General features: G+C 36.0%; 2 protein-coding genes across 2 annotated transcripts in view; one reads left to right on the top strand and one right to left on the bottom strand.

Moving 5' to 3' along the window:
* LOC128681236 (ecdysone oxidase-like) overlaps positions 1-26,227 on the top strand; it is a 187,499-nt gene that overhangs the window by 143,737 nt on the left and 17,535 nt on the right. The window lies entirely within an intron of this gene.
* Rtf1 lies at positions 1,815-26,167 on the bottom strand. The gene is made up of 18 exons (XM_053764991.2): positions 25,990-26,167; positions 24,315-24,432; positions 23,463-23,675; positions 22,850-22,913; positions 22,252-22,371; positions 21,382-21,623; positions 20,516-20,703; positions 19,334-19,445; positions 16,411-16,546; positions 15,658-15,763; positions 14,988-15,119; positions 14,227-14,355; positions 13,388-13,500; positions 12,840-13,008; positions 11,499-11,597; positions 10,292-10,387; positions 9,349-9,463; positions 1,815-3,304 (listed from the first exon to the last, which is right to left on the bottom strand). The coding sequence occupies exons 1-18, from the start codon at positions 26,056-26,058 to the stop codon at positions 3,198-3,200; spliced, it is 2,328 nt and encodes a 775-aa protein (XP_053620966.1). The 5' UTR covers positions 26,059-26,167; the 3' UTR covers positions 1,815-3,197.

Genomic DNA, 26,227 nt, shown 5'->3' with positions numbered 1-26,227 from the left:
TATATCAGAAAAAATTTAAGATTCGACTTGTGATTGTACAACTGGCCGCATGCCGCATGTCGTCGACCCTCCTTGGGACTGCTATTGTCTGTCAGCTATCAACGCTATGTATCCCTAATCGCCTCGTACGACATCCATGGGAGGATATTGAGTGGGTGATATTCTAGTGTCACTAATTAATATCAATTAAAATTTGACCCGTAAAAGCGGCTGTAAGGCGGTTCTCAGAGTGTTTTGAGCGCTGCGGCCGCGCTGTCATTACGATCCGTCAATTTTCTTGAGCAAGGAATCATCTCCAAAATGGATCACTAATAAAATTGACATTACCACAGTACAGATTAATTATTTTAAAGTCAGATAGTAAAACCAATTCTTGTCTTTGTTAAAATTTTAAAAAATTTAAAAATTTTAATTACAGCGAGAGACACTGTTAAGTTCTATTCTATATGTTGAGGGAGAAATTGAGTGAAACAACAACTAAGTACCCACATATTATTTATAAAAATCGTTTAACATTTATAACAAGTTCTAATTTCTGAATCAATTATTTTGACTTTGACAAATGAACACAAATGAGCCGAGTTTAACAAATCTTGACACTGTCTACCTCGTACGGGATGAAACGTGACAATATCTGTATCGGTATTTTAGGGCGGGACCACACACAAACTACAAAATTACCATTCAGCTGTTTGAAAATTGATGCCATGTTGAGGTTGACTGACCTTACAAAACACGTGATTAGAAGATTGTTAAATTTGCTAATCAAGCTTAATATAATTAGAAACTAGCATTTGCCTGCGGCATCGCCCGCGTGAATATCTGAATCTGAATATATATATATATATATATATCGTGAATCTGCGAAAGCGACATACAAACTCTTAATTTTGTATGTCTGTTCCGTCGTTGTATGTGTCCTTTAACTTTTGATTCATTGGGGAGTTGGTTTAATCTGTACTGTGGTTTGAAAAAAGCAGCCTATGTTTGAATAGGGATCTTTAACTATGTTGCATAGATATCAAATTTCATCAAAATCGGTCCAGCGGTTTAGCAGTGAAAGCAGAACAGACAGACATACTTTCGTATCTATAAAATTAGTATGGACTGTTTTAATTATTCGAAAACAAATTTACATTGTGCACTTTGGATTCATAAAAGCTGAGCTACTAATTTCTAGTGAATTTGTAAGCAAATTTTAATAAGTAGAAATTATAATTTGCTCAATAAGCATAATTAAGCATTACAAATTGTATGCTGTAAGACTATAATAAATAAATTTTTGCCCGTAGCTTCGCCCGCGTGTGTTCTCCACGGTAATAGTTCCTTTTCCGGGATAAACTGTATCCTATGGCCTAATCCATACTCATCTACATGTATGCTAAATTTCAAGAAGAATGGTTGAGTGGGTTTGTTCGGGCACGCAAACTAAGTCGCGGGCATCAGCTAATGTTTAATATAATGTGTATAAGACCTACATTTGTTAATCAAAGTCTTTGGAGAAAAGGCTGCGGTGAAGTTTGTTGCGTCGCTTCTTCTTCACCTGCGCTTTGGAAGCCGGCGGTAGACTTAGTTTAAGTAATTTTTTGACGTCAATAAGTGATTTGAATAAATAAATTTGTTAGAATTAGGATTAGGATACAGAGTGGCGTGTAGTTCCCGCCAACTCCTAAGATATTATTATCCTCCTATGTGTATCATGGGAGAGGACGAGACATAGCCTTGGCTGATAGACAACAATAGCATTCCAAAGAAGGGTTGACATCAAGCAAAAGAATCTTCAAAATTTTAAAGATATTTTCAATTATCTTGGCTTTTCTTTTTGGCTTCGCGGAGTCACATCCTGAGAGAGAGAATACTGACATGATAAAAAATCAGCTTGCAAGTTTCAAATTGTAACCGTTTTGTACACTATTGTTCATTAATCTTGGCTCTGTCTACCCCATACGGGATCTAGACGTGATATTCTTGACCTAGGTATCCCCTCAATTTCGTTCTGTCATTTGCCATGTCCATTGGTACCCCTAAACACATCAACCTTGTTTTGTCTTCGATTTTCTATTCCTAGTATAATACTCTTCAATTTTAAGACCTTTTAAGTATATATACAGGGTTACTGGTATCTAACGCATAACCTCCATCCAAAGGCGCATAAGGTACATAGAGACTAACATCTTTTGTTCTACGTCAAACATAATAAACACAAAAATTTTCCTTTTTTTTTTGTTTGAATGTCGTTTCTATAAAACATTAACTCTATGTTCGATTCCGCTACATAATGCTACTGTGCTGTCTCGTGTTGCTTGGCTTATGGCTATTATTGGTTAAGATGTTGTAGAATCGCAAATCAGATTGTATTTTTTTAATATGAATAATAAAACTACGAATCACGAAAAGTCGTAGAATAAAAGTTGCTTGTTTTGATGTACCCAAGTAGTCTTTAGGAGGTTTTGCGTTTGATACCAGTAACCCTGTATATTTTATTTGAAAAGCTTTACGGTTTCTACAAACACATACAGGTAATTGTGCACAGCTACATTGAAAGGTGCACAGACCGTCACTAAAAGGGCCGAAGCTTATTTTGCTTCTTGTTCGGAAAGCCGGAGTTGGGGCCGGAACCATGGTGGAGACTTCCCACCCATCTGCCTCAGCCCCGCGTACCATTTTTGTTAGAGAGCAATAAGGCGTCAGCTTATTTTTTAGCATGGTAGTAAGAACTATTATATATAATAGCTTTAAAGTTTGTTTAGATTTTCATAATATATTTTTTACGCAGAGACACAGTTAATCAATCATTGTATGGGTTATTCGCTATTAGACCACATCGAGATAACTAGTGTGTTTAAATAGTAAAACACGACAAAAAATACAATCACTATTTGACCACATTATTGTTTATTGGTCACTTTACTAAGAAAAAACGAATGTTTAATAAAAAAAACATTATTAGATTATTAAATTATGGTGTGTGATCAAATTGTGAACGTAATTTTTCCTTTTTTAAGCATTGCTCACAGCATTCAGCGTATTACCATACGAATACAAAATGGCGCCTGATAATTCAAAAATTACCTTTTTCACCACAATACCGCAATCACAGTCAGGGTTGTTTATACCACCCAGCACATTAGTTTCAATCCACTTGACTAATCCATCACTGTACTGCACTAAACACATATCACTAAACACACCATCACTCATATGAGCCCGTGTCGCTTCTTGTATTCTTCGAGATTGAGCGAACGTTTTGGTCCAGTCTCTTTTACTTTTGTTGTTAACTGCTTCGGTTGAGACGACACCGCTTCTGTAAAGATAGATTTTGTACAGATTCAGTAACACGTCTGTACGAATTGCGGGGCTGACAGAGCCAAGAGTTGAAACACCTATAGCTGTATGATAGGCTTATTGGAGTAAGGCTTTTTTTTTTAAATCACACAGATCAAGTTAGCCCCCAAAGTAAGTTCGAGACTTGTATTATGGGTTACTAACTCAATACTATATTCTATAACATATACATATATAGACAAACATCCAATCTGAAAATCATTTTCCATGTTGATTTGACCGGGAATCGAACCCGGAACCTCCAATGTCGCAGGGCATGATAACAATTAAGCTACAGAAGTCGTAAAATGAATGTTTTATAAGAAAACTAGCTTTTTTAACTCTGACTTTCCTCCGTTCAAACATGTATGCAATTTTGAGTATACATTCAAATTCAAATTCAAAATTCTTTATTCAATTTAGGATGATATACATCACTTATTGACGTCAAAAAAATTACTTAAACTAAGTCTACTGCCGGCTTCCAAAGCGCATGTGAAGAAGAAGCGGCGCAACAAACTTCACCGCAGCCTTTTCTCCAAGGACGTCAATTAACAAATATAGGTCTTATATACATATATTAAAAATTAGGAGGACGAATTTACATCATTATTAAAAATATAAAATTGGTTATGTAGATAATAATAATAATATAATATAATATAATATCTTTATTCATCTCACACAATTTTTACAAGAGGTATTATCCTTAAAACTAAGAACAGTTTCCTTAATGCTAGAAATTGTGAGAGAATGGTGTCCGAGATAAGTTTCAAAGAAACTTGTATTACAGATCACCAAGAAACACACAAAGTTCGAGTAGAAAACTAAAGTATGCTAGTTTGGATAATGATTGACTTGTTGATGTGCCAGAACATATGAGAATCAAAACTTACTTAAACAAAGAAAATATTTTAAGTTACTTTGTTACAAACTCGGTTATATAAGAACGAGGAGTAGTGTTGTGTGTGTGTGTGTGTGTGAGTGTGAGTGTGCGGACGGGGTGTATTTCGTGGATGTAGTGGTAAAAATAATAATAATAATGTTGAGTGTAGTAAATAGCTGAATAAATAGATGAAATAAATGAATAAAATAAATTAATGTATAACTATATGTTCAAACTTTAGATCTTTGCAGTACAGAAAAACGAAAACATTGAGTTACAATTTGGAATTAAATTGAAGATCAGTCAGTATATTATTTTAATGGAGTAAGAAGCTTTTCAGTGTCATCATAATTAAGGGTTTTTAAATAGTTGGATACAGTACCCTTACAACTGTATTTTGGCAATGGGTAGATGGTTAGAGTTTTATTAAGATGGTTATAGAGAAATGGGCCAAGAAAAGGAAAGAAGTTATGCATACGAATGGTACGGAAAGCTTGGTTTTGACACACAATGTCTGCTCTACGGCGGTTCAAAAGGTCTCGATTAAACACTAGTTGGGAGTGTTGCAGAAGAATAATTTGGAGAATGAAAGTTTGTCTAACGGTCAAAACATCCCACTTCCTGTAAAGTTCTACAGTAGGATACAGGTAGGGTAAACCGAGTCCAACCTTAAGAAGCAACCGTTGTGTTCTCTCTAATTCAAGGATATGACATTTAGCGGCACCACCCCATGATTTAATACAATATTCTATTATAGACTGGCAAAGAGCATAATAAACCATTCGAACTGTTTTGAAGTCAGCTACGCGTCGCAGATTCCTAAATACATAAACCAGTTTACGCAGCCTGCCAACAAGGATGTCTATATGCGGTTTAAAATTAAGTGTCCGATCAACGATAACGCCTAAGTATTTGATGCCACAAGCTCTCTCTATCGCCGGACAGCAACACGAAGGTGATATACCAGCACACGAATGGGCTTTGATGGTGTATGAATCGTGGGGGAGGAAATCAGTTCTAAGTGCATGGGTTAAGAGTTTGGTTTTACTGACGTTAGTAGTCAACGAATTAGCCTGTAGCCACGAACATACAGCATCAAATCCATTTTGGGCTTTAGTAAAAACATCCTGCCACGAAGAACCACTAAAAAAGAGAGCTGTATCATCGGCGTACGTTAAAATTTGACAGCCAGGTAATTGCAAATCGCACAGACCATTAATATAAACTAGAAACAGCGTGGGGCCAAGGACGCTGCCCTGGGGGACCCCATAAGTTACAGGTAGTTCATCACTGATCCACTGGCCTATCTTAACACGCTGCTTTCTGTTTGTTAGGTAGCTAGAGAATAGTTTTAACGCTAGACCTCTAACTCCCATCTGTTCTAGTTTGGTCAACAGGAGGGGAATAGAAACTGTGTCGAAAGCTTTAGCTAGATCAATAAACATTGTAAGTGACTTTAAATTACTGTCAAGACTTTTTATTATTAAATTAACAAGGTCATGTACAGCGTTATCAGTAGATAACCCCGCTTGGAAGCCGTATTGCGATTTTGAAATTAGATTATGTTTTCGTAGGAAATGTAAAAGGCGTTTATTCATGACTTTTTCGAGTATTTTTGATAAAACGGTTAAAATAGAGATAGGTCTATAATTATCAACACAGTCTCTTTCCCCAGCCTTATGAATTGGTTTTATTAGTGCCACCTTGAATGCCTCAGGGAATGTCCCAGTTGAGAGTGCCAGATTACAGATATGGGTTATCAGGCTTGCAAAAACATCAATATACCTTTTGAGTATGTATCCAGAAATCTGGTCAATTCCTACAGCGCATGCGTCTTTTAGGTTTCTTATTATTTGTGTAACTTCATCCACGTCAGTAGGGAAAAAAACACATGAGTGAATGGGAGGTGGTGAAAAGGACATGTTATTTGCTCTGCTATTAGTGTTATGTAGTAATGGCACCTTCTCAGCTAGTTTCTTGCCAACGTTAGCGAAATGTTCATTAACTTGATTAATACTATCGATTGGATTTTCCGAAGAGATGAGATTAGGAGAGTGGTCACAAGATTTTTTAATACCTCCTATTGATTTAATGACACCCCAAAGTTGCTTTTTATTACCCTTAGCTTTATAAAGTTCTTGCTTCTCGTAACTCCTTTTGACTTTTTTAAGAAGTGCATTGCAGAAGTTTCGGTACCTTTTGAAAGTTAATCTCAGGATGTCATTGTCAGGTTCTCTTTTTAGTTTTTAATGCAAATTATCCCTATTTTTCATAGATCTCAATAGCCCCTTAGTTATCCATGGTTTAACGATCAATTTACGTCTAGGAATTTTACCAGACCGAGTGTGAGCTTTAATTGCAGAGTTCAATTGAGTTATAAAACAATCTGCAGCATCATTAACATTATAAATTTCAAGAATTTGTTGAAAATCTGTGTTACTTATGGTTCTATCCAACCCATTGTAGTCTATCCGATGTCCAGTATTTTGTGAATAGTTTATTTTATTATGTATATTCATATATAAACCAACACACTCGTGATCCGTGATAGAAGTTTCAAAAACAAGACAGGTAGCATCTGATTTAGTTTTAATCATCATGTGATCAAGGCACGTGCCTGAGAGAGGGCGAGTGATAAGAGTGTGACATGGCAAAAGAGAATGGCTAGCCAGTATATCCAGATAATCGTTAGAATATTTATCAACGGAACAAGGTTTAATGTCTATGTTTATATCACCACAAAGGATTATATTTCTGAAAGAGGAAAGTTTACATAAGAGATTATTTAACGATAACAAGAATTCGGAAACATTGGTGAATTGCGGAGGTCTATAAATGGCAACAATACAGGTATACTGATTAGGTTTAACTACTATACAATTAGCGTATACTAGCGGTGGCTCTTCGTGTGTTAAGTTAATTTGTTTCTTATAATAGACAACTACACCTTCGTTTTGGGTGTGATTTCTAGTAGTTGCAATATAATTATAGCCATCGAAGTCTTCAAATGATTTAAGTGAATTAAGCCAGCACTCCGTCATAACTATAAAATCCCAACTGGTAGCAGATCTATTCAAAAGAGTAATGAAACTATTGAAATTGTGATTAATGCTTCTAATATTCTGACAAATAAGCTTAAGAGCTGAGTTATTATATTTTTGAACATGATGATTAATGTTATCTATGTCACACATATACGCGTCAGCAACCGATATCGAATCCAGTCCTAGGCTAATAGTATTCATGGTATCGTTATCCATATTTCACCGAACGAGAGAAACCAAAGGAGTTTCTCTCACTCAGCAGAACAACAATAAAAATATTTATACGTTTATTGAAATTATAACCCAGGACTTGGCCGACAGAGGCTCGCGACACGCATACGGCGACATAAAATAGAGATAAGTTCTTGAGAAATGTTAAGTGAAAATCATTTATAAAGTGTGAGTTTGAGAGGTGTGTGTCTTGTATGTAATCGAGTTTGTAATTACAGAAATACTTAAGAATAAAAAATAAAATAAAATAAGAAAAGTATAAAAACAGTTGAACATGTAACACACGCCCGTTAAGCAGACGAGGCGTGGGGATGGAGACTAGTCACAAGGTACCAGTGACAGCTAAGAGGTCGGATTCATCCTTTATGATAGCTGGTTTACCAGCATCCTCTTTTTTGACATATAGTTTCCCGTGGGAGGTCCAGGCCACAGCAAGTTTCTTGTTGCGAACGTTTTCACGTGCCAAGAAAAAAAGGTGTCTTGTTTTAGATGTCAATGACTCAGATAGGTAGACAGTCTGTGTAGGTCCTGGTAGACGAAGATGTTCCGAATTGAGAGTCTGTTCCTTTTGTTGTCTCTTAGCTTTGTTGAAGGACTTAAAGCATGAGACAAGGGACTCCTTCCTAAGGGCTGTCGTAAGATCCACTACGATAGCTTCTGACTTCGTCCTGTGGATATTATTGAACTCTGTATCTAAAAGAGGCTTTTCCATACCCACGGTGACAGAGATGTCCTTAACCATTCTGATAAGGGACTCCTTGTTTTCATCTTTTTGCTTAGGTATATTGCGGATTTCGAGCGAGCCCCTCAATGAAACAGCTTGAAGGATTTCCAACTTCTCTTCTAAGCTAGAGATACGATTTCTAAATGTATTGTTTTCTCGTTCCAAAAGGTTAATTTTTGAATATAATTCGTCCTGCTTATCGGACATATTTTTAATAATTTTTTGATTCTCTAGATTTTGATTTACTATGGTAAGTAATGTGTTAGAAATAGCTTCAAATTTGGCCTCGAGCAGTTCCATCATGCATGTATCGGGGGCTTTTGACAACGGATCAGCCACTGTTACATCGTCAAAAGTGCGTTTGTGACGTTTCGTAACATTAAAATAGTTCTCCTCGGTGTTAGAATGGATTGTGGAGTTTAGGGCTGAATCAGAGTTATAATGCTCAATGTTGGATTTATCAATAATAGGTAAGAGATGAGACGACGGCGGCGGCGAACGTTTGACAGACATTATGTACAATATTGGCAGATAAAAACAGCTCCACGTAAATATTAAATCAGTCAGATAGAAAATCCCACCGACCGTTGATGACGATAAGTTGCACAGGTGAATATTATACTGTACCAGGCTCACATATATCCACAGAGATCACAACACAAGATTCCACCGATAAGCTAGTTCAATAATGCGTATAGTTGCTGCGTATGCGATGAGGGGTCAACTGTACTGGGCATCGATCGACGAGTTGGTACAACGGAGCTTTCCGTCCACTGTAAGAAGACCTGCCGGCCAGTGGAACAACAAGAGAAATATGTCTATCTCACCGCACCCACGTAGTAAATGTAGTCCTTTTTCGCTCTTGCTCGTAAGACGGTGTCACACACTGTTCATATTGTGCTTCAAGTAACTTATGTACTCCTATTTTTACGAACGAATTTGTGATTAGTTAAATTCTCAAATATAATTTAGAAAAAAAGAAATAATGTCTTAGGCACGTCTACTCTCGTTAGAGGTCCGGAGGTCAAACGTAGATAACGTCTGAAGAGGTAACAAACTTACTTTCACATTTATAATAATAGGATTAATCACAGCGGTCGGCTAAGTGTGGTCAAATAGGGAATAACTAAAACACTCACTGGCCACAGGCAAGTCCAATTCGATGTTGATATCGAAGTCGTGCAGAGAATATAAACTGGCCGTGTCAGTCGAACTAGGTTTTGGAGGTCTCGTCTTGTCCGACTCTTGTTGGTGCTAAAACAAACAGACAAACATTATATATACAGGGTTACTGGTATCTAATGCATAACCTCCCAAAGGCGCGTGAGGTATATAGAAACTAACATCTTTTGTTCCACTACATTTGTCTAAACGTAATAAATACATATATATAAAACGTTAACTGTATGTTCGATTCCGATACACAACGCTACTGTGCTGTCTCGTGTTGCTTGGCTATTACATAGAGTTAAGATGTGTAGAATCGCAAATTAAAATGTATTTTTTTTTATGAAAAAAAAAAAAAACTACGAATCACGAAAAGTCGCTTAAATTACTATTTTACATCAGAATGTATAGGTTTGAACTAACATTTTCAACAAAAATCGACAATAAGTACTCTCGCAATGACATTTTAAATCACATCGAGACAAATTTATCTATCAGTTAGTTTATTTGTCAGATTAAAATGATGATATGTTATCAGAAAGTGGTGAAATAGACTCTTACTATATTATTCGAAGCGGCTCCACTATGGCTTCGTCCCTTTTCGAATGCAAAGCGGAATCGGTACATTATCCTAGATTGCTATAGCCTATATTTTATCTCAAAATTCCCACGGGAGCGAAGCCCTGGGCAACATCCTTACATATTATAAAACAAAGTCCTCTGACTGTTTGCTATAAACTCAGAAACGGTATGCGGTTTTCATCATTAGATAGCGTGATTCCAAAGGAAAGTTTATATATATATATATATATATATTTATACAATTTATTATGTTTTACCCGATCGAAGCCGGTACTGGCGGCTAGTCTAGTATAAAATAATCAGTTTAACACAAAAACTATCAACACAACATACCAATCTCTCTTTCTCCTGCCTCTCCTTCTCCTCTCTGTCCTCTTGCTGCTGTTGTTTCTCCAACTCCTCTTGTTCCGCTTCGTTCCTCAACAGCTCCTGAAATAAAATCATATGATATCAACGACAAGATCAGAGAATTGTAAATAATATGTATAATCTAGATAAAATACATATATTTAGGATCATTATGATAAAATCAAAATCAAATCATTTATTCAGAAATTAGCCCTTCACGGGCACTTTTTCACGTCATATTCTAAATTAAATGATGTTCACCAAAACTACAAACTACTAGCATTTCGGAACGACCACTGCTGAGAAGAAATGCCGAAAGAAACTCATTCAAACAGTGTTGGTCCCTATTATATATATATAATTAACCGAACAAAAAAAAATAATAATAAAAGATTGTGACAATGCAGCTGGATCTAAATACGAAGATTTAAGTTTGCTTGGAAAGTCCATTTTCTAAAAATAAATTTTACCATAACAAGATTGATAATTTGTTCAAAGACGTCAATTTTGTCGCAAAAACGCAGGTTTTAACGCAAAAGGAAGGCCCTAATAGGTATCTACGATGGAGAAGGCAATGGCAAACCACTCCATTAATAATGCCAAGAAAGTTGTTGTGTGTGTTTCATTCCACGTAACAACCACGACCCTCAGCCATGAGGAATACGACCATGAAGAAGAATATCTAAGACACAGGTTCGGCCTAGTTTAGACACTAGTGTTTTGGACTATAATAATATACTAGATCTATTTATATCATATGTAAAGTTTACGTACTTAATGTAAAATTGTTTCCATTTGGCACGTGAAAACTAGATTATAATGTAAATAAATAAATAAATAAATATATTAGGACAAATCACACAGATTGAGCTAGCCCCAAAGTAAGTTCGAGACTTGTGTTATGGGATACTAACTCAACGATACTATATTTTATAACAAGTACATATATAGATAAACATCCAAGACCCGGGCCAATCAGAAAAAGATCGTTTTCCATCATGACCCGACCGGGGACCGAACCCGGGACCTCTCGGTTCAGTGGCAAGAACTTTACCAATGCGCCACCGAGGTCGTCAAAAATCGTCGTTAATGTAAATTGCATGCAGGAATATTATACATTAGTCTGATATGTAACATTTGGAAACATAATTAAAATAAATATAAATACTTTTTAGTAGAAATATATAATTACCTGACTCCTGTTGCCCTGATGAGATTTAAAGTTCATAACGGGCTTGGTGTGTCTCCGAGTGAATGGGTCGTCTGTCTTCTTGCCTTTCATGGCTTTCACCTGCCAACATACAATTATTTCATTAACCAGATGGCGACGTCGCACAAGGTGTCCCTATAGAAAAAAATGTATGGAAAATTTCCAAAATTTATAACTTATGTTGTAAAAAAAAAAACAATCGAGTCTGAAATTTGTTTTGATTCGTCAAGCGTCAATGTTTCCAATATATTTTTTTCAATTCCGTCAAATATTGAAAATAAAACAACTCTGTAAACAGTTTTCGAGACCCATATTAGGTTATTTATTTAGACGCTGTTTTATGTTAATATGCAAGTAGTTTAAGCCCAGGAACAGCTATTTTTACGGGATGAAAGGTGCCCTATGCCCTTCACCACACTTCAAACTACATGTATGCTAAATTTCAAGGAATTTGAGTATATAGTGTAGAGGTAACGAACAAACTTACTATCACATGTATGTTATATTATGTGTATGTATGTTAACTAACAACTAACATTCTACTTGGGGCAAAAATAAATTGTTCGTATGTTTGTAACGCGATAAATTTCGACCCGCGTCGGTCTGATTTTGGATGAAATTTAAAAGGTATGTAGGACCTGTCAATGGAATTTAAGTAGTTTTTGAAATAGTCACAACTTTGTGAGAACTCATTGTGCTTTGACTTGCTCGCTTTAGTATATAAATCTGACTTGCGCAGAGCATGCAAATGTTAAACAAATCACAACAAATATCTACATTTTTCATTATGGCAAAAAAATTAAAGGCTTCATTACACAACAGCTTCAATACATTTGAGTAATCAAAAATTAATATTATCGTTTATCACCAAAGTGATTGAGGTTTGCGTTTATCCCAAAATATCAATGAATTTATGAACGTAGTTTGAGTTTGAAACTCCAATTATTCCAATTCATTAATTAGTTATCGTGTTGTAAAAAATTAATAAATAAAAAAGAATTGCCAGAATTTATCAATGAAAATCGACTTTGTGTGAACCGCAGCACTGAACCTACCTTTACTATGAAGCGTAGCAGTCAGGTGGCTCACTCAGGTATTATAACCAATTATTATAGATTTTTGGATTTAGATTTTTTATATTTTGACTATGCACATATTATCAGTAATAGGTACTGATAGACTCATTAATTTTTTTTGCATAATTAAAAATTTATGGTATATATCTAGTTAGACACCTATCAAAACTTATTGTGTTAAACGCGAACAACTAGTTTCGTATCAATCAAGTGAAAACTGTATAAATTTTAATAGGTAGGTACATACCTCTTCCAAAATGGCCTTCTCCGCGGTCTCCACGTTGAGTTTCCGGTTCCTGTTGTTGATGTACGATATGCTCTGTATGGACGAGGTTCTCGTCTTGTCCAAATGGTTCGCCCTCTCCTCAAGTTCTTGTATTTTCGCGTTCAAATCTAACACCAGTTCGTCATCGCCGCTGTTATGATACGTAACGTTTAATCAAAACGACAAAATGGCCGACGGAAATCTATTGTACGATAAATCCAAATGGGAATAATATACGTATTGGTTACATTCCACGAGCTACACAAATATATAAATAAAATAAATACATACTTCTTTCAAATGTCATTGTGAACAAAAAACCGTACTAATATTATAAATGCCAAAGTTTGGTAGTATATATAACCTGGAATAACACAGGGTACTTTTATCCCGAAATTCCCACGGGAGCGAAGCCCTGGGGCGCAGCTAGTAAATAAATGAATAGATGAATAAATAAAGAAGTGAATAATTGAATTATATATGAACACGAATAAATAAATACACAGTGATTAATGGCCACAGATGTTTACCGCAACTGTGCGACGTCCCTTTCCTTCATCAGCTGCGTCTTCTTCATCGCGTAGTTGGTGGGGTGAGATCTGAACCTCTCCTTCTCCGCTACAATCTTCTCTATGTCCTCCTCCTGAAATATGTGTATTTGTTATAGAATATAGTATCGTTGAGTTAGTATCACATAACACAAGTCTCGAACTTACTTTGGGGCCAGCTCAATCTTAGTGTGATTTGCCAGTGTATTTAGTGGCTCGCCCCGGCTTCGCTCGGGTAAAACCATAATAAAAAGCCTATGCCTATGTCCCTCCCGAACGTTTCGCCTGTATCTGCGCCAAAGTTTCATCAAAATCTACTAGTTTTTGAGTTAATTCATTACAAACAAAAATATAAATCTTTCCTCTTTAGAATATTAGTATGGATTTGAGAATTTATATTTAAAAAATGGTAAGCACTTCTGGCATAATAGGGACCAACACTGTTTGAATGAGTTTCTTTCGGCATTTCTTCTCAGCAGTGGTCGTTCCGTTAGCTTTGGTAAACATCATTTAATTTAGAATATGACGTGAAAAAGTGCCTGTGAAGGCCTAATTTCTGAATAAATGATTTGATTTTGATTTGATTTGAATTAGCTTAGCCCGCATGTTTTCACTGTTATTTATTCGAGGATGAAAGGTACCCTACGTCCTTCCCCGTACTTCAAACTACATGTATGCAAAATTTCAAGAAGATTGGTCGAGTAGATAGTGCGTGAAGTGGTAACAAACAAACTTAGTTACTATACTTAAATTATTACGTGTTAAAACCAAAATAACAGCTACTTAAACACTAAATTTCATCAAAATTTGTGTGTACTTACCTTAAACTCATACATGAGCGCTTCTTTAACTTCCTGTATCTTTGACCTGACAAAGTCCATTGTGGGTGGTTTCTTGTTCGCGTCCTTGATCGCCTTGTTCCACTTCTGGAACTCGCCGTCCGTAAATTCCTGCGCGGAGAGAGGGATTTTGTCATATCTATCCATCTGTATGATCACGTATGTTTTGTACATTTAAGTTTTATATATACCTATATACATTTTGCCAATCTTATACTATTATTATAAAGAGGTAACCGTTTGTGAGTTTGTATGTTTGAGGCGGGTAATCTCCGAAACTACCGAACCGATTTCAAACATTCTTTCGCCATTGGAAAGGTACATTATCCAAGATTGCTATAGGCTATATTTTATCTCAAAATTCCCACGGGAGCGAAGCCCCGGGCAACATCTAGCTTTCTATAATTTTATTGAAAATATAAAATTTTCGTTTTTCCATTATTTATATTAAAAAATTTTGTCATTTTAAATAAGGAAAAAAAAATTAAAATAATTTAAATTCGTGATTATAGTTTTTAATATATGTATAAGACATTTGTTAATTATCTTTGAAGAAAAGGCTGCGGTGAAGTTTGTTGCGCCGCTTCTTCTTCACCTGCGCTTTGGAAGCCGGCAGTAGACTTAGTTTAAATAATTTTTTGACGTCAATAACTGATTTATATCATCCTGAATTGAATACAAAATTTCGAATGTTATTGATCGAGCAAGCGAAAGACCTAAAGACTTAAAAAATAAATACATACCTGATTGCTAACAAACTCCAATCTGAACACCCTGTCCTGGGTTCCGTGCCGCAGTTTCAACCCCTTATTCGTCCTTGTGTTCCCCAAATTGTACACTTTCGCCGTTTCATAAACGTCTATTATTTCTGCCACCTGTAATAAAAAAAAAATATAGGTAACTAGATTTTGCCTGCGGCTTCGCCCGCGTGAATTTCATAGTAAAATCTCGGTCATTCTTTTAGAAAAATGATGAAGAGTTATGTTTACCAATTTTCACCTTTTTTTAAAATTTTGTATTAAGTTCCATACAATCTTTCACAATTGAAGGGGTTGAGGGTTAATTTTCAGAAAAATTTGAAACTATTAAAATAAGTAAACAACTAAAATCCAAATTTTCAAGTGACTAACTTTAACGGTGTAGAACTTTCATATAAAAGTTTTTTACCCCTTTCAATTTTTGAAATATTCACAATTTTGTAAAAAAAATATTGTGTTCACGAGGTCTAAGTTCGCGGCGAACACTAGTGATAACATGATAACAAATTCAAACGTTTTTTTTTTAGTTTTATTTGTTATCACTTTATTGCATAAAGAAAACATATAAAATATTATGCACATTTAGCGTCAAACCCACTAGATATTCGCGCACGCGGACGCAGTCGCGGGCAGAAGCTAGTAGTTTGCAACTCACCCTGTAAACGGGATTGCCGTTGTTGTTCCCGATGCCGATTCTCACAAAGCAGCCAGTGACCACTCGAGCGAAGAACGGGAGGTGGACCAGGCGTTCTAATTTAAACCTGAAAAATCGTTCATTCATTCATTCGTTCGTTCATATCGAGTGTGTATATTATATTTATAGTATTACTGCGCATTTATCCCGACAGAGTGCAGCACTGTATGGTTGGTAAACAAAAGCTTTGCCGCCTTTTGCCAAGTTGATGAGAACGTTAATTTTGGAGACTTTATTAATCCTTTCATTTTGTAAGCATACGTTTGTGAAAATGTACAACAATGTAGCATATTCGGGTGCCGGAATATTGGGAAACATCGTTTTCCAAGAGATAAATAAATAAATAATTATATTAGGACAAATCACACAGATAGAGATAGCCCCAAACTAAGTTTGAAACTTGTGTTATGTATTATATATATTTTATAACGTATTGTATATATTTTATAACATATACATATATAGATAAACATCCAAGACCCGGGCCAATCAGAAAAAGATCATTTTCCACCATGACCCGACCGGGGATCGAACCCGGGACCTCCCGGTCCAGTGGCAAGAACCTTACCACTGCGCCACCGAGGTCAAAAAATGCTATATAACACATTTAACGGTCTTATACGGTAATATAAAGGTAACTTAACTTAGCGGTCAAACTTACAACACCGCTCTTTTTTCGTCGGGGGGGTTAAAAACAACCTGAAACCAACTGACCTGCTTAATCTAAGTTTGTTGATCTGTTCCCTCGAGTCCGCGTATCTCACTTCAACTTCTTCGCTGCGTCTGCTGTCTCGCTTCTTCTTCTCCTCTTCTCCGTCTGACGACGAGGAACTGGTCGAGCTGCGGCGACCTGAATGAATGAATAAATTTATACTATTATAATAATGAGGTAAAACCGTTTGTGAGTTTGTATGTTTGAGGCGGGCAATCTCCGAAACTACCGAACCGATTACGAAAATTCTTTCACCATTACAAAGGTACATTATCTAAGTTGCTATAGGCTATATTTTATCTCAAAATTTCCACGGGAGCGAAGCCCCGGGCAATATCTAGTAATTAAATAAATATATACATAAAAACATTAGATCTTCACAAAAAATTTTCACGTCAGCACCGGTGGTGTAATTGTTAATACGCCTGTGAACCGAAAGGTCTCAATCCTAGTCATATATACATATTATATACATATAAATGTTTCAGCCAATAGTAGGGTAAAAGGGTATAAAGGCTCATTTACATTATGAATAAAAAATTATACATAAATTTATATTTAAAAGATGGTAAGCCCTTCTGGCATAATAGGGACCAACACTGTTTGAATGAGTTTCTTTCGGCATTTCTTCTCAGCAGTGGTCGTTCCGAAATGCTAGTAGTTTCTAGCTTTGGTAAACATAATTTAATTTAGATATGACGTGAAAAAGTGCCTGTGAAGGCCTAATTTCTGAATAAATGATTTGATTTTGATTTTATGCACAATAATATAAGTCTACACAATGGTATAAACTTCAGGCACACCCTTCTTCAAACGTACAACAATTTACTGAAAAATTTGCAGACACAAATACTTGCAAAACTCGTAGCAACTCGTCAAAAAATTGTAAATATTCATACAAGCTTGCGTTTAGAAAAGTCAAAACTTGAAAGCGATAGTATCCTAAATATAATCGTATTGGTGTAAACAAAAGTCGCTTGCAATTGGTTCTTGTCAAAACTTGCATGTGATAATTGAGTACCATTTTTTGCATATAAACAGATGCTTACAATTTTTTAAAGCCAATTATTGCACAAATTGATTTCATTCAATTATTGCTCTTGAATATACAAGAAACTTGCATAATGTAAATGAGCCTTTGGTCAAAAGTACTTTAAAACCACAAATTTACAGTCAAAACTAACTATTGACTAAAGGTTTTCAGTCAAAACAATTTTTGACCAACTTTTTCGGTCAAAAGTAGTTTATACCGATTTCCTTGGATAAGAGTTTCTTACTCTTACGTCTTAATGAAATAACGAGGTAGATAAGATACACGCCTGTTTCTGTATACGATAGCAGAAGAGTAGTGTGTACCTATTTACAATTTTCTCACATACCTATTACACCCCTATGCTAAAAGTCTTTATGACAATCATAATAAAAAAGAAAACCCAACGAAATCAGTAAAAAGTAGTTTTGTTTGATTGATTTTCTTGGTTAAAAGTGGTTTCGACCGGATAAGAGTTTAGACTGCAACATACATAATATATTAGGTCCTTACATATGAAATTGGCGTTTTCTTGTACTGGCCACTTTAATCACAAATTTCTCCTCTTTGGTTCGGAATTCCAAATTCAAATTTATACAGCTATTTACACATGTATTTGTGTTTCGTTAACCGTCATTCATTTGTTCTTGTTTTCTTCTGATTTTTCTGTTTGCGTCACTCAGTTTACAAAATGGAAAACTTGAAATATCGCGTTATTTACGAGTACGAGTTCCAGCGTGGCACCAGTGCTGCGGAAACGGCACGAAGGGTTAATGATGTGTATGGCGGTCGTGTCGCAAAATAAAACACAGTGCGTTTTTGGTTTCAACGTTTTCGTTCTGGAAATTTCGACCTGCAGAACAAGCCCCATGGACGGCCGGAGACCCTAGTTGATAATCAAGAATTGAGGGCTATTGTGGAAGCGGATCCATCGCAAACCACGTCCGAGTTAGCTTTAGGCTTCGGTGTTAGTGATAAAACTATTTTAATTCACTTGAAGCAAATTGGGAAGATTAAGACACTTGAAAGGTGGGTACCTCACGAATTGAGTGAAGCAAACCGGAAAACGCGTGTCGACTGCTGCGTTACATTACTTAACCGGCACAATAATGAAGGGTTTTCAAAATCAAATCATTACCTGTGATCAAAAGTGGATTCTCTACGATAATCGGAAACGCTCATCGCAATGGCTGAACCTGGCCAGCCGGTCAAATCGTGCCCCAAGCGAAAATTGACCCAAAAAAAAGTTACTTGTAAGCGTTTGGTGGACTAGTGCCGGTGTCGTTCATTACAGTTTTCTCAAATCTGGCCAGACGATTACGACAGACTGACGGGATTGTCAGCAATTGCAAACTATGATGGAAAAGCTAGCTTCTAAACAACCGAAGCTGGTAAATCGCTCCACGCTACTGCTGCTTCACGACAACGCTAGACCACACACTGCACAACAGACGGCCACCAAATTAGAGGAGCTTCAATTGGAATGTCTAAGACATCCACCGTACTCCCCGGACCTTGCTCCAACAGATTACCATTTTTATTCGAAATTTGGATAACTTCTTCAAGGGAAGAAATTCGACTCCGATAGGGCAGTCCAAACCGCCTTCAAAGATTTTATTGATTCCCGTCCGAATGGTTTTTTTTAGTAAAGGGATCAATGAACTACCTACGAGATGGCAAAAGCGCATAGATAATAATGGTTATTACTTTGATTAAATAATATTATTAAATATATTATATTACAAAATATTCGACTTTTTGTTCCTCCTATACCAAACACCAATTTCATATGTGGATTTGTTCTCCTCCTTGTTTGACTGATTTCCTTGGTTAAAAGTGGTTTTGACCGGATAAGAGTTTAGACTGCAACATACATATATACCATTGTATTGTACCTGTGGATTTATTCTCCTCAGAATCTGATCCGGAATCGTCTGAGTATATATCTGAGGCTTTCAGCTTGACACTTTGCTTACTCGTCCCGCCTATTATTTCCGCATCCGCGTCCTGTTGACAAAATTGTACAAATTATCAATTATAATTAATTAATTTTCCGCGTTAATTTTTCCGGGAGGAAAGGTCTGTATGTCCCTCTCCGTACTTCACACTACATTTATGCAAAATTTCAAGAAGATCGGTTGAGCAGATAGAGCGTGAAGCATTATATAGACCAAGAGAAAGTTTATTTTAAATTAGTAGTAAGTATGTATTCTAGCCTAACCCTAACTAATATTATAAATGCGAAAGTAAGTTTGTTACGCTCTATCTACTCGACCAATCTTCTTGAATGGGATGATAGGGCCTCTCATCCCGGAATGATAATTACTGCCGTGTGAAATCACGCGGGCCAAGCCGCGGGCAAAAGCTAGATTAAGTCTAAGTCTGACAAGAAATTTTGGACAAAAATCTCTGTTCTCAAGACGTAGTGATATTTTTTTTGATTTTTTTTTTCTACTCACATAGTCGTCATTGTTATTATTCTCCTGCCGTTTGTTCTATTTGTGTTTCCAGTTTGGTAGCTTTAGCATCTCTTTGTGTCCTGAACGCTAGCCCATAGCGTATAATATAAACCTTATTACTTACACAATAAGGTTTATTTTTACTTACAAAATTGCCCATAGTTAATTATAAAACGATTACTATTTATGTTTCTAATATCAATCTTATAACTAGCTGCATAAAGTACATTTTTGTCTGTCCTGACAAGAAATCTTGAAAATATATTTTTTTAACAGACTAAAAATTTTTTCTACTCACATCGTCATCATCCTTATCTTTGTCCTTGTCTTTCTCCTGCTGTTTCTTCTGTTTGTTTTCTGCTCTTATTAGTTTTATCATCTTTTGTGAATTCAACACTGCCATAGTGTTGTAATATAAACCTTATTACTTACATCATAAGGTTCATTTCTTTTATTTACAAAATTGCCCATAGTTTATTATAAAACGATTACTATTTATATGTTTCTAATATCAACCTTATCACTAGCCGCATAAAGCACATTTTTGACTGTCCCGGCAGGAAATTGTGAACAAAAAAAATTTTTTTTAATGGACTAAAAATTTTTTTTTCTACTCACATCGTCGTCATCCTTATCTTTGTCCTTGTCTTTCTCCTGCTGTTTCTTCTGTTTGTGTTCCACCCTAGTAGCTTTGGCGTCTCTTTGCGCCCTCAACGCCGCCATAGCGTTTTGCCTTCGGTCGTCTACATTGCGTTTCCTCTCTGTCTTCGCCCCGAATAGAGGCGAAGCCGATCTCTCCGATGCTTCTGTGGAGATATATTGTCACATATTACAAAACATAGTCATCTGCCGCGTCTGTCTGTCTGTTCGCGATAAACTCAAAAACTAGTGGACGGATTTTCATGCGGTTCCCACCAATTAAGATGGAGTGATTCCTGAGGAAGGTTTAGGGGTATGATTTATTATGTTTTCACTCGAGCGAAGCCGGGACGGGCCGCTAGTCCACACTAATATTATAAAGAAAAAAGATTTGTATTTTTGTTTGTAACGGATAATTTCGAAAAGTGATCGACCGATTTCGATGAAATTTTGCACAGAGACAGACAGAACAACCAGGAGTGACATAGGTAGTCTATGTTTTTTTTTTTGAAAAATTAACCCCAAAGTTGTACTGTTAAAAGAAAAAATGTTGAAAAATATGTGAAAAAATGTCGATTTTTCACAAAATAATTTAATACACTCAGGTAATGAATACATGGCAAATTCACACAGATCAACTTAGCCCCCAAAGTTGGAGACTTATTGAGCTATTAATCTGACCGGGGATAGAACCCGGGACCTTCAGTATAGCAATTTGATATTATATTCCACATTTTTAGTAATTTATGCAAAAAGTTATTAAATGAAATTTCTTAATTCTTAATTATTAAACGAAACTAACTTCTACAAATAAAATATTAAATCTAAATTTAACACACACATACCCGTGTCTTTCTGGTCATCGAGTATTTCCCCGGGGCTCGGTGGTGTTTCCTCTTTCTCCATCTCCGCCTCCTTCTGCTTATCGTCCGACTCTTTCTTCTCCAACATCCGCTGTTTCTGTCTCGTGTCCCGCATAGCTTTCCTTCTTTTCCTCGCGTCCCTTCTCCGCGCTATCTCACCGGGAGACGCTGATCTCTCGGCGGCATTACGTTTGGCTAGACGCAATTTGCGTTCGATCTCCCACCTGCGATGAGAATGCAATCGCTTGCTGCTGAACGAGTCGTGTATGATGCCTTTGGGCGATTAGAAATCTGACTCGAGCATTACAAATTGTACAGGTTTACTGGTATCTAAAGGTACATAGAGACTAACATCTTTTGTTCTACGACTTTTGTCTAAACGTAGTAAATACAAAAATTTTCATTTTTTTTTAGTTTTAATGTCGTTTCTATAAAATGTTAACTCTATGCTCGATTCATAGATGTGTTGCATAGAGCTAAGATGTCTAGACTCGCATATTAGATTGCCTATTTTTTTATGAAAAAATAAAACTACGAATCACGAAAAGTCGTAGAATAAAAGTTGCTTGTTTTGATGTACCCAAGTAGTCTTTAGGAGCTTTTGCGTTTGATACCAGTAACCCTGTATACATGGAAATACATAGTAAAATATCGAGTCGTAAGAGTCATGTCAGACGCCTTTAGGTGACTAGAAATCTGACTCCAGTATTAGAAATTATATACATGGAAATATAATTAAATACGAGTCGCAAGAGTCAAGTCAGACGCCTTTAGGCGACTAGAAATCTGACTCCAGTATTAGAAATTATATACATGGAAATATATATTAAAATAAACAGTTTAAATACATACCTAGTTTTCAATAGATCTCTCCTTTCGATACGCTTAAAGATCTCCTGCTCCCTTTCCTTCTCAGACATGGCCGCTAAGCGCTTTCTGTCTTCTTCGTCACCCATCAAATTCTCGTCGTAACTGGGGGGGGAAAATTGTGTATAAAATCAAATATAAATGTATATAACACTAGCTTCCACCCGGGGCTTCGCTCCCGTGGGAATCTCGGGATACAGGGTACTCGTGTTATTCCAGGTTATAAGCTAACCGTGTACCAAATTTCATAACAATCCGTCCAGTAGATTTTGCGTGAAAGAGTAACAAACATACATATCCAAACTTTCATAGTAGTTCTTTATGAGTTAGAGATGACAGTAAATTGGTACTTCAAGTTTTTTTCACATCACATGTTAGTAGAGTTTGAGATTGTATTACTATGTAAACCGTTTAGGAGTTCACTAGTACGGAGCCGATGCTGGCTGCACCATCAGGTGGTGCTTATCATAATAACGCATTGTCATGGAAACTGAAACGACGTGGGAAACTTCAACTCTGTAGGACAAGGTGAAATTTAACTTGCAAGATTTGATTACGGACAGACAAACATCGGGACACTTACCCATCATCGAATTCGTCCTCAGAGTCGATGGAGTCATTGTCAGAGGAGTGCGACGACACCTCGCCTGAAACAAATGTAACAAAACTGGTTTTCACTTAGAACGTCACTTTCGAAAAAGTACCTAATCTCGAAAAAAGTTGTCATTTTCTCAGAAAGTCATTTTAGCAAAAACTCAATTTCGCATGTCACTTTCACATAATGTCATTTCAAAATTATGTTGTGTTACGTATAAAATAATAAGTAGAAAATATATTTATAATTGAAATCACAATAGAACACATTTTCAAATGAAAACATATTTGAAAATGTGTTAGCATTAGGTCTAATAATTACTATGCATATTAGAACATAATTTTGTGAACGACATTCGCCGTATGTGACGTTTTGCGAAATTTTGCGAGGTTTTGCCAAACCAATTACAAATACGCAATAGACCTCCGATACCCCAATGATCCAGCAGTCAGATTACATTTCAAACTCATGTGGTATGGGCTTCGAGGATTCGAACCTGGGACATTTTGATCACAAGCAAACAGTTTTGTTTACCACTGCACCTCCTCCACTACTGTTACCAGCTGCCAAAATATATTAAAAATAGTTAAATACCACGAACCTTCCTCCGGTTCACTGTAAGTATCTTTCTTCTTCCCCGAGCCAGCGCTGTCCGTACTCCTCCTGACATCAGATTTGGGTGGCTCCGGTCTCCGCTTGCCGTCGTCCGAGTGGTCCGTTGAGGGCTTGCGACTGTTGTTCCTGGAGGTCTTCTTGCTGGACACATTGCTGCCGGCATCGCTGTCTGAATCCGAACCGGATGATGAAGATTTTGCTGTTATGAAAGGAAATTTAATAAGATATTATTTGATTGGAATATTATAGCAGTGCTTTAGACACGTTGGTCCTTTACCACATCACAGGTCACCCTGAAAACCAGTGTCATTTTTATTTTTATTTTTTCAGCATAATTTTAGTTGTGTTGTTAACATTTTCAAATGAAATAAGTTCATTGGCTAAACAAAAACTGCAAAACAATAGGTTTTGTGAAATTTATTGTAGTTATATTGTGTATTATTCTTTTGTGGCACTTTGTTTTGCACCCATCTAGCACAGAACTGTATGTCACAACCGTTTACGTCTACTGATACACGTCCCACCGTGCTACCCGAACGCGATGAATATAGACACAATATTGCGGCCTATATTCCATGGTCGCAGTACACGCCCTAGATTAGGACCATTCCATATCCTGTCGTGGATGTCTTATGAAGCGACTAAAGGATACATAGCCTTCACAGCTGTAGGCAATAATAACATTCCTAAAGAGGGCTGACGTTGGCCCGGCGGGCGATCGTAAAATGACGACCGATGACCGACGACGTCATTTACCCTTGCACTGAATTTCATTGACACTAGTACTATAGTTTTGTAATTATGCTGGATACACCATTTTCATTCGTATAATACTTACAGTTTTTCTTATTATCATCATCGTCATAATCAGACTCGCTGTCGGACGACTGTGCCTTGGACTTTGACGGAGGCGGGGAGTCACCTTTTTTTTTCTTTTTGGCCAAGTTCAGAAATTGCTGCAGAATATGATATATTACTTTGTATGCATTTTAAAATGCCAACTATTCAGAGTGTCACTATATTCCCATTAACATCAGCGAAATTACTATTATAAAATGAATGAATTAAAACTACCTGATCAAGGCATCAAGTATCTGGGTGAATTTCACGAGCATTTTGAACGCCGCCGCCGCATGCTGTCATTAATGTTTACTAAATTGTACCATATACAGTAATCAATCAATCGCTATTTTATAAATAAGTAAAGTACAGGGACAACGTTAATATTATGTTTAATTTAAAAAATATATTATTAAATAAATGTGCGACACTAATGAAACGCTACACACCGCGTTTAGACAGTCGTGAAATTCGCCCATCTGTCTTTTATTCAATAAATACAATTATAAACACTGTGAGGATACCTGCACGTTGGTGGATAGATTAGTTCATTCGTGTGTATGAGACTACTTAACACTGGTTGGTGGTAAGTAGTTGTAAAAGTCATGTCAGCTGTCTGGTGACTTGAATAAAATCTGACACCAGTGTTAACAATAATATACTCATTATGACTGAATGATTATTGTTACATGCATGTAATATGTTAGTTTGTGTGATATATAAGGCATACTAGAGTCTAGCTAGGATTATAACCCCTAAACTTGGTCTAACTGAAGATAAGTAAGCTACCTAGCCTCATTTTTAGGTTTCAGCTGAAAAATATCAGTCTACTACAAATTTCAATAATTGAATTTTATAAAATGTAGACAATACGTAAAATAATGAGTGTACATGGTTAATAGGTCTCCATGCATGAAATGAATGATTAAATTATTATTGACACCAATTTAGACAAAGGTAAAAAATACCTTATAATAATAATAATTTTAATTTTATTCAGATTGTGATATAAGCATCTCTTTCTTCTTTTTTAAAATATATTTTTACTGTTACAAAAGATTATGTACAGCCTTAGACCATAGACAATATAATATATAGAAGGGGAAAAAAAACAAAAACAAAGTGAAAAATAAAATAACCTAAAAATATATGGTTTAAAAAGTACTACCAAGATCATATGATTCAAAAATTCTAGTCTAAAAAGTGAAAGTACTATCTTATATAACAACAGCTTTTTCACCATACAAATTTTTGTTAGCTGAACACAACACATTATGAAAAGTGCGCAATTTCGAATTTCAATTACATTTAAAGGAAAATCAACAAAGTAGACAATAAAGCTATGTATTTACAGTGAATAATTTATTAAACAACATATTAGATCGTGAGAAATATGTTTTTATCCTGTTTTACATGACTCATGCCTATAGAAGCCATTGTAAAGCTTACGATGCTAAAAGTAAATATTGTAAGATTTCTTACAAAATCTTAAAGACATCGTTAGGAAGAACTGCAATATTGTATCCCATTTTTTAATGAAATCCTCAGTTATTGAGCACTAGACAAATTTAGAACAGGGAAACATTGATCTTGGCCTAAATACGGGCGAATAACTGAAATTTTTATAGTCTAGACAGTTCTAACCTAAGAAAAACTGATATATTAAAGCTTACCGAATCCAAATCTGAACACTCGCTGCTAGAATCTGAATCAATTAATGGTTTATTTTTCCTTTTAGCCATTTTGGAATATGAATAAAACTGTAAAACTATAAAATGAAAATACGAGCGCTTGCTTTCCTCTTTCACGGGAATGAAATACTTTTCGTTTCGCAGATAAAAAAAGCGTTGGCTTGTCAAAAACAAGAAAAAAAAAACGCTTGTTCGGATACGCGTACCAATCGCGTACCTA

Source organism: Plodia interpunctella, chromosome 26 (assembly GCF_027563975.2).
Source record: "Plodia interpunctella isolate USDA-ARS_2022_Savannah chromosome 26, ilPloInte3.2, whole genome shotgun sequence".
NCBI classification, from domain to species: Eukaryota; Metazoa; Arthropoda; class Insecta; order Lepidoptera; family Pyralidae; genus Plodia; species Plodia interpunctella.
Note: the sequence above shows the minus strand (reverse complement) of the source record. Positions and strands in the feature narration are given on the sequence as shown.

Coding starts and splice junctions, on each gene's coding strand:
- Rtf1 (XM_053764991.2), bottom strand. CDS start 26,058: ATGGCTAAAAGGAAAAATAAACCATTAATTGATTCAGATTCTAGCAGC. Junction 15,120..15,657: donor ACGGCAATCCCGTTTACAGG/GTGAGTTGCAAA, acceptor TTTTTATTACAG/GTGGCAGAAATAATAGACGT. Junction 10,388..11,498: donor ATCAGGGCAACAGGAGTCAG/GTAATTATATAT, acceptor ATTTTATTTCAG/GAGCTGTTGAGGAACGAAGC.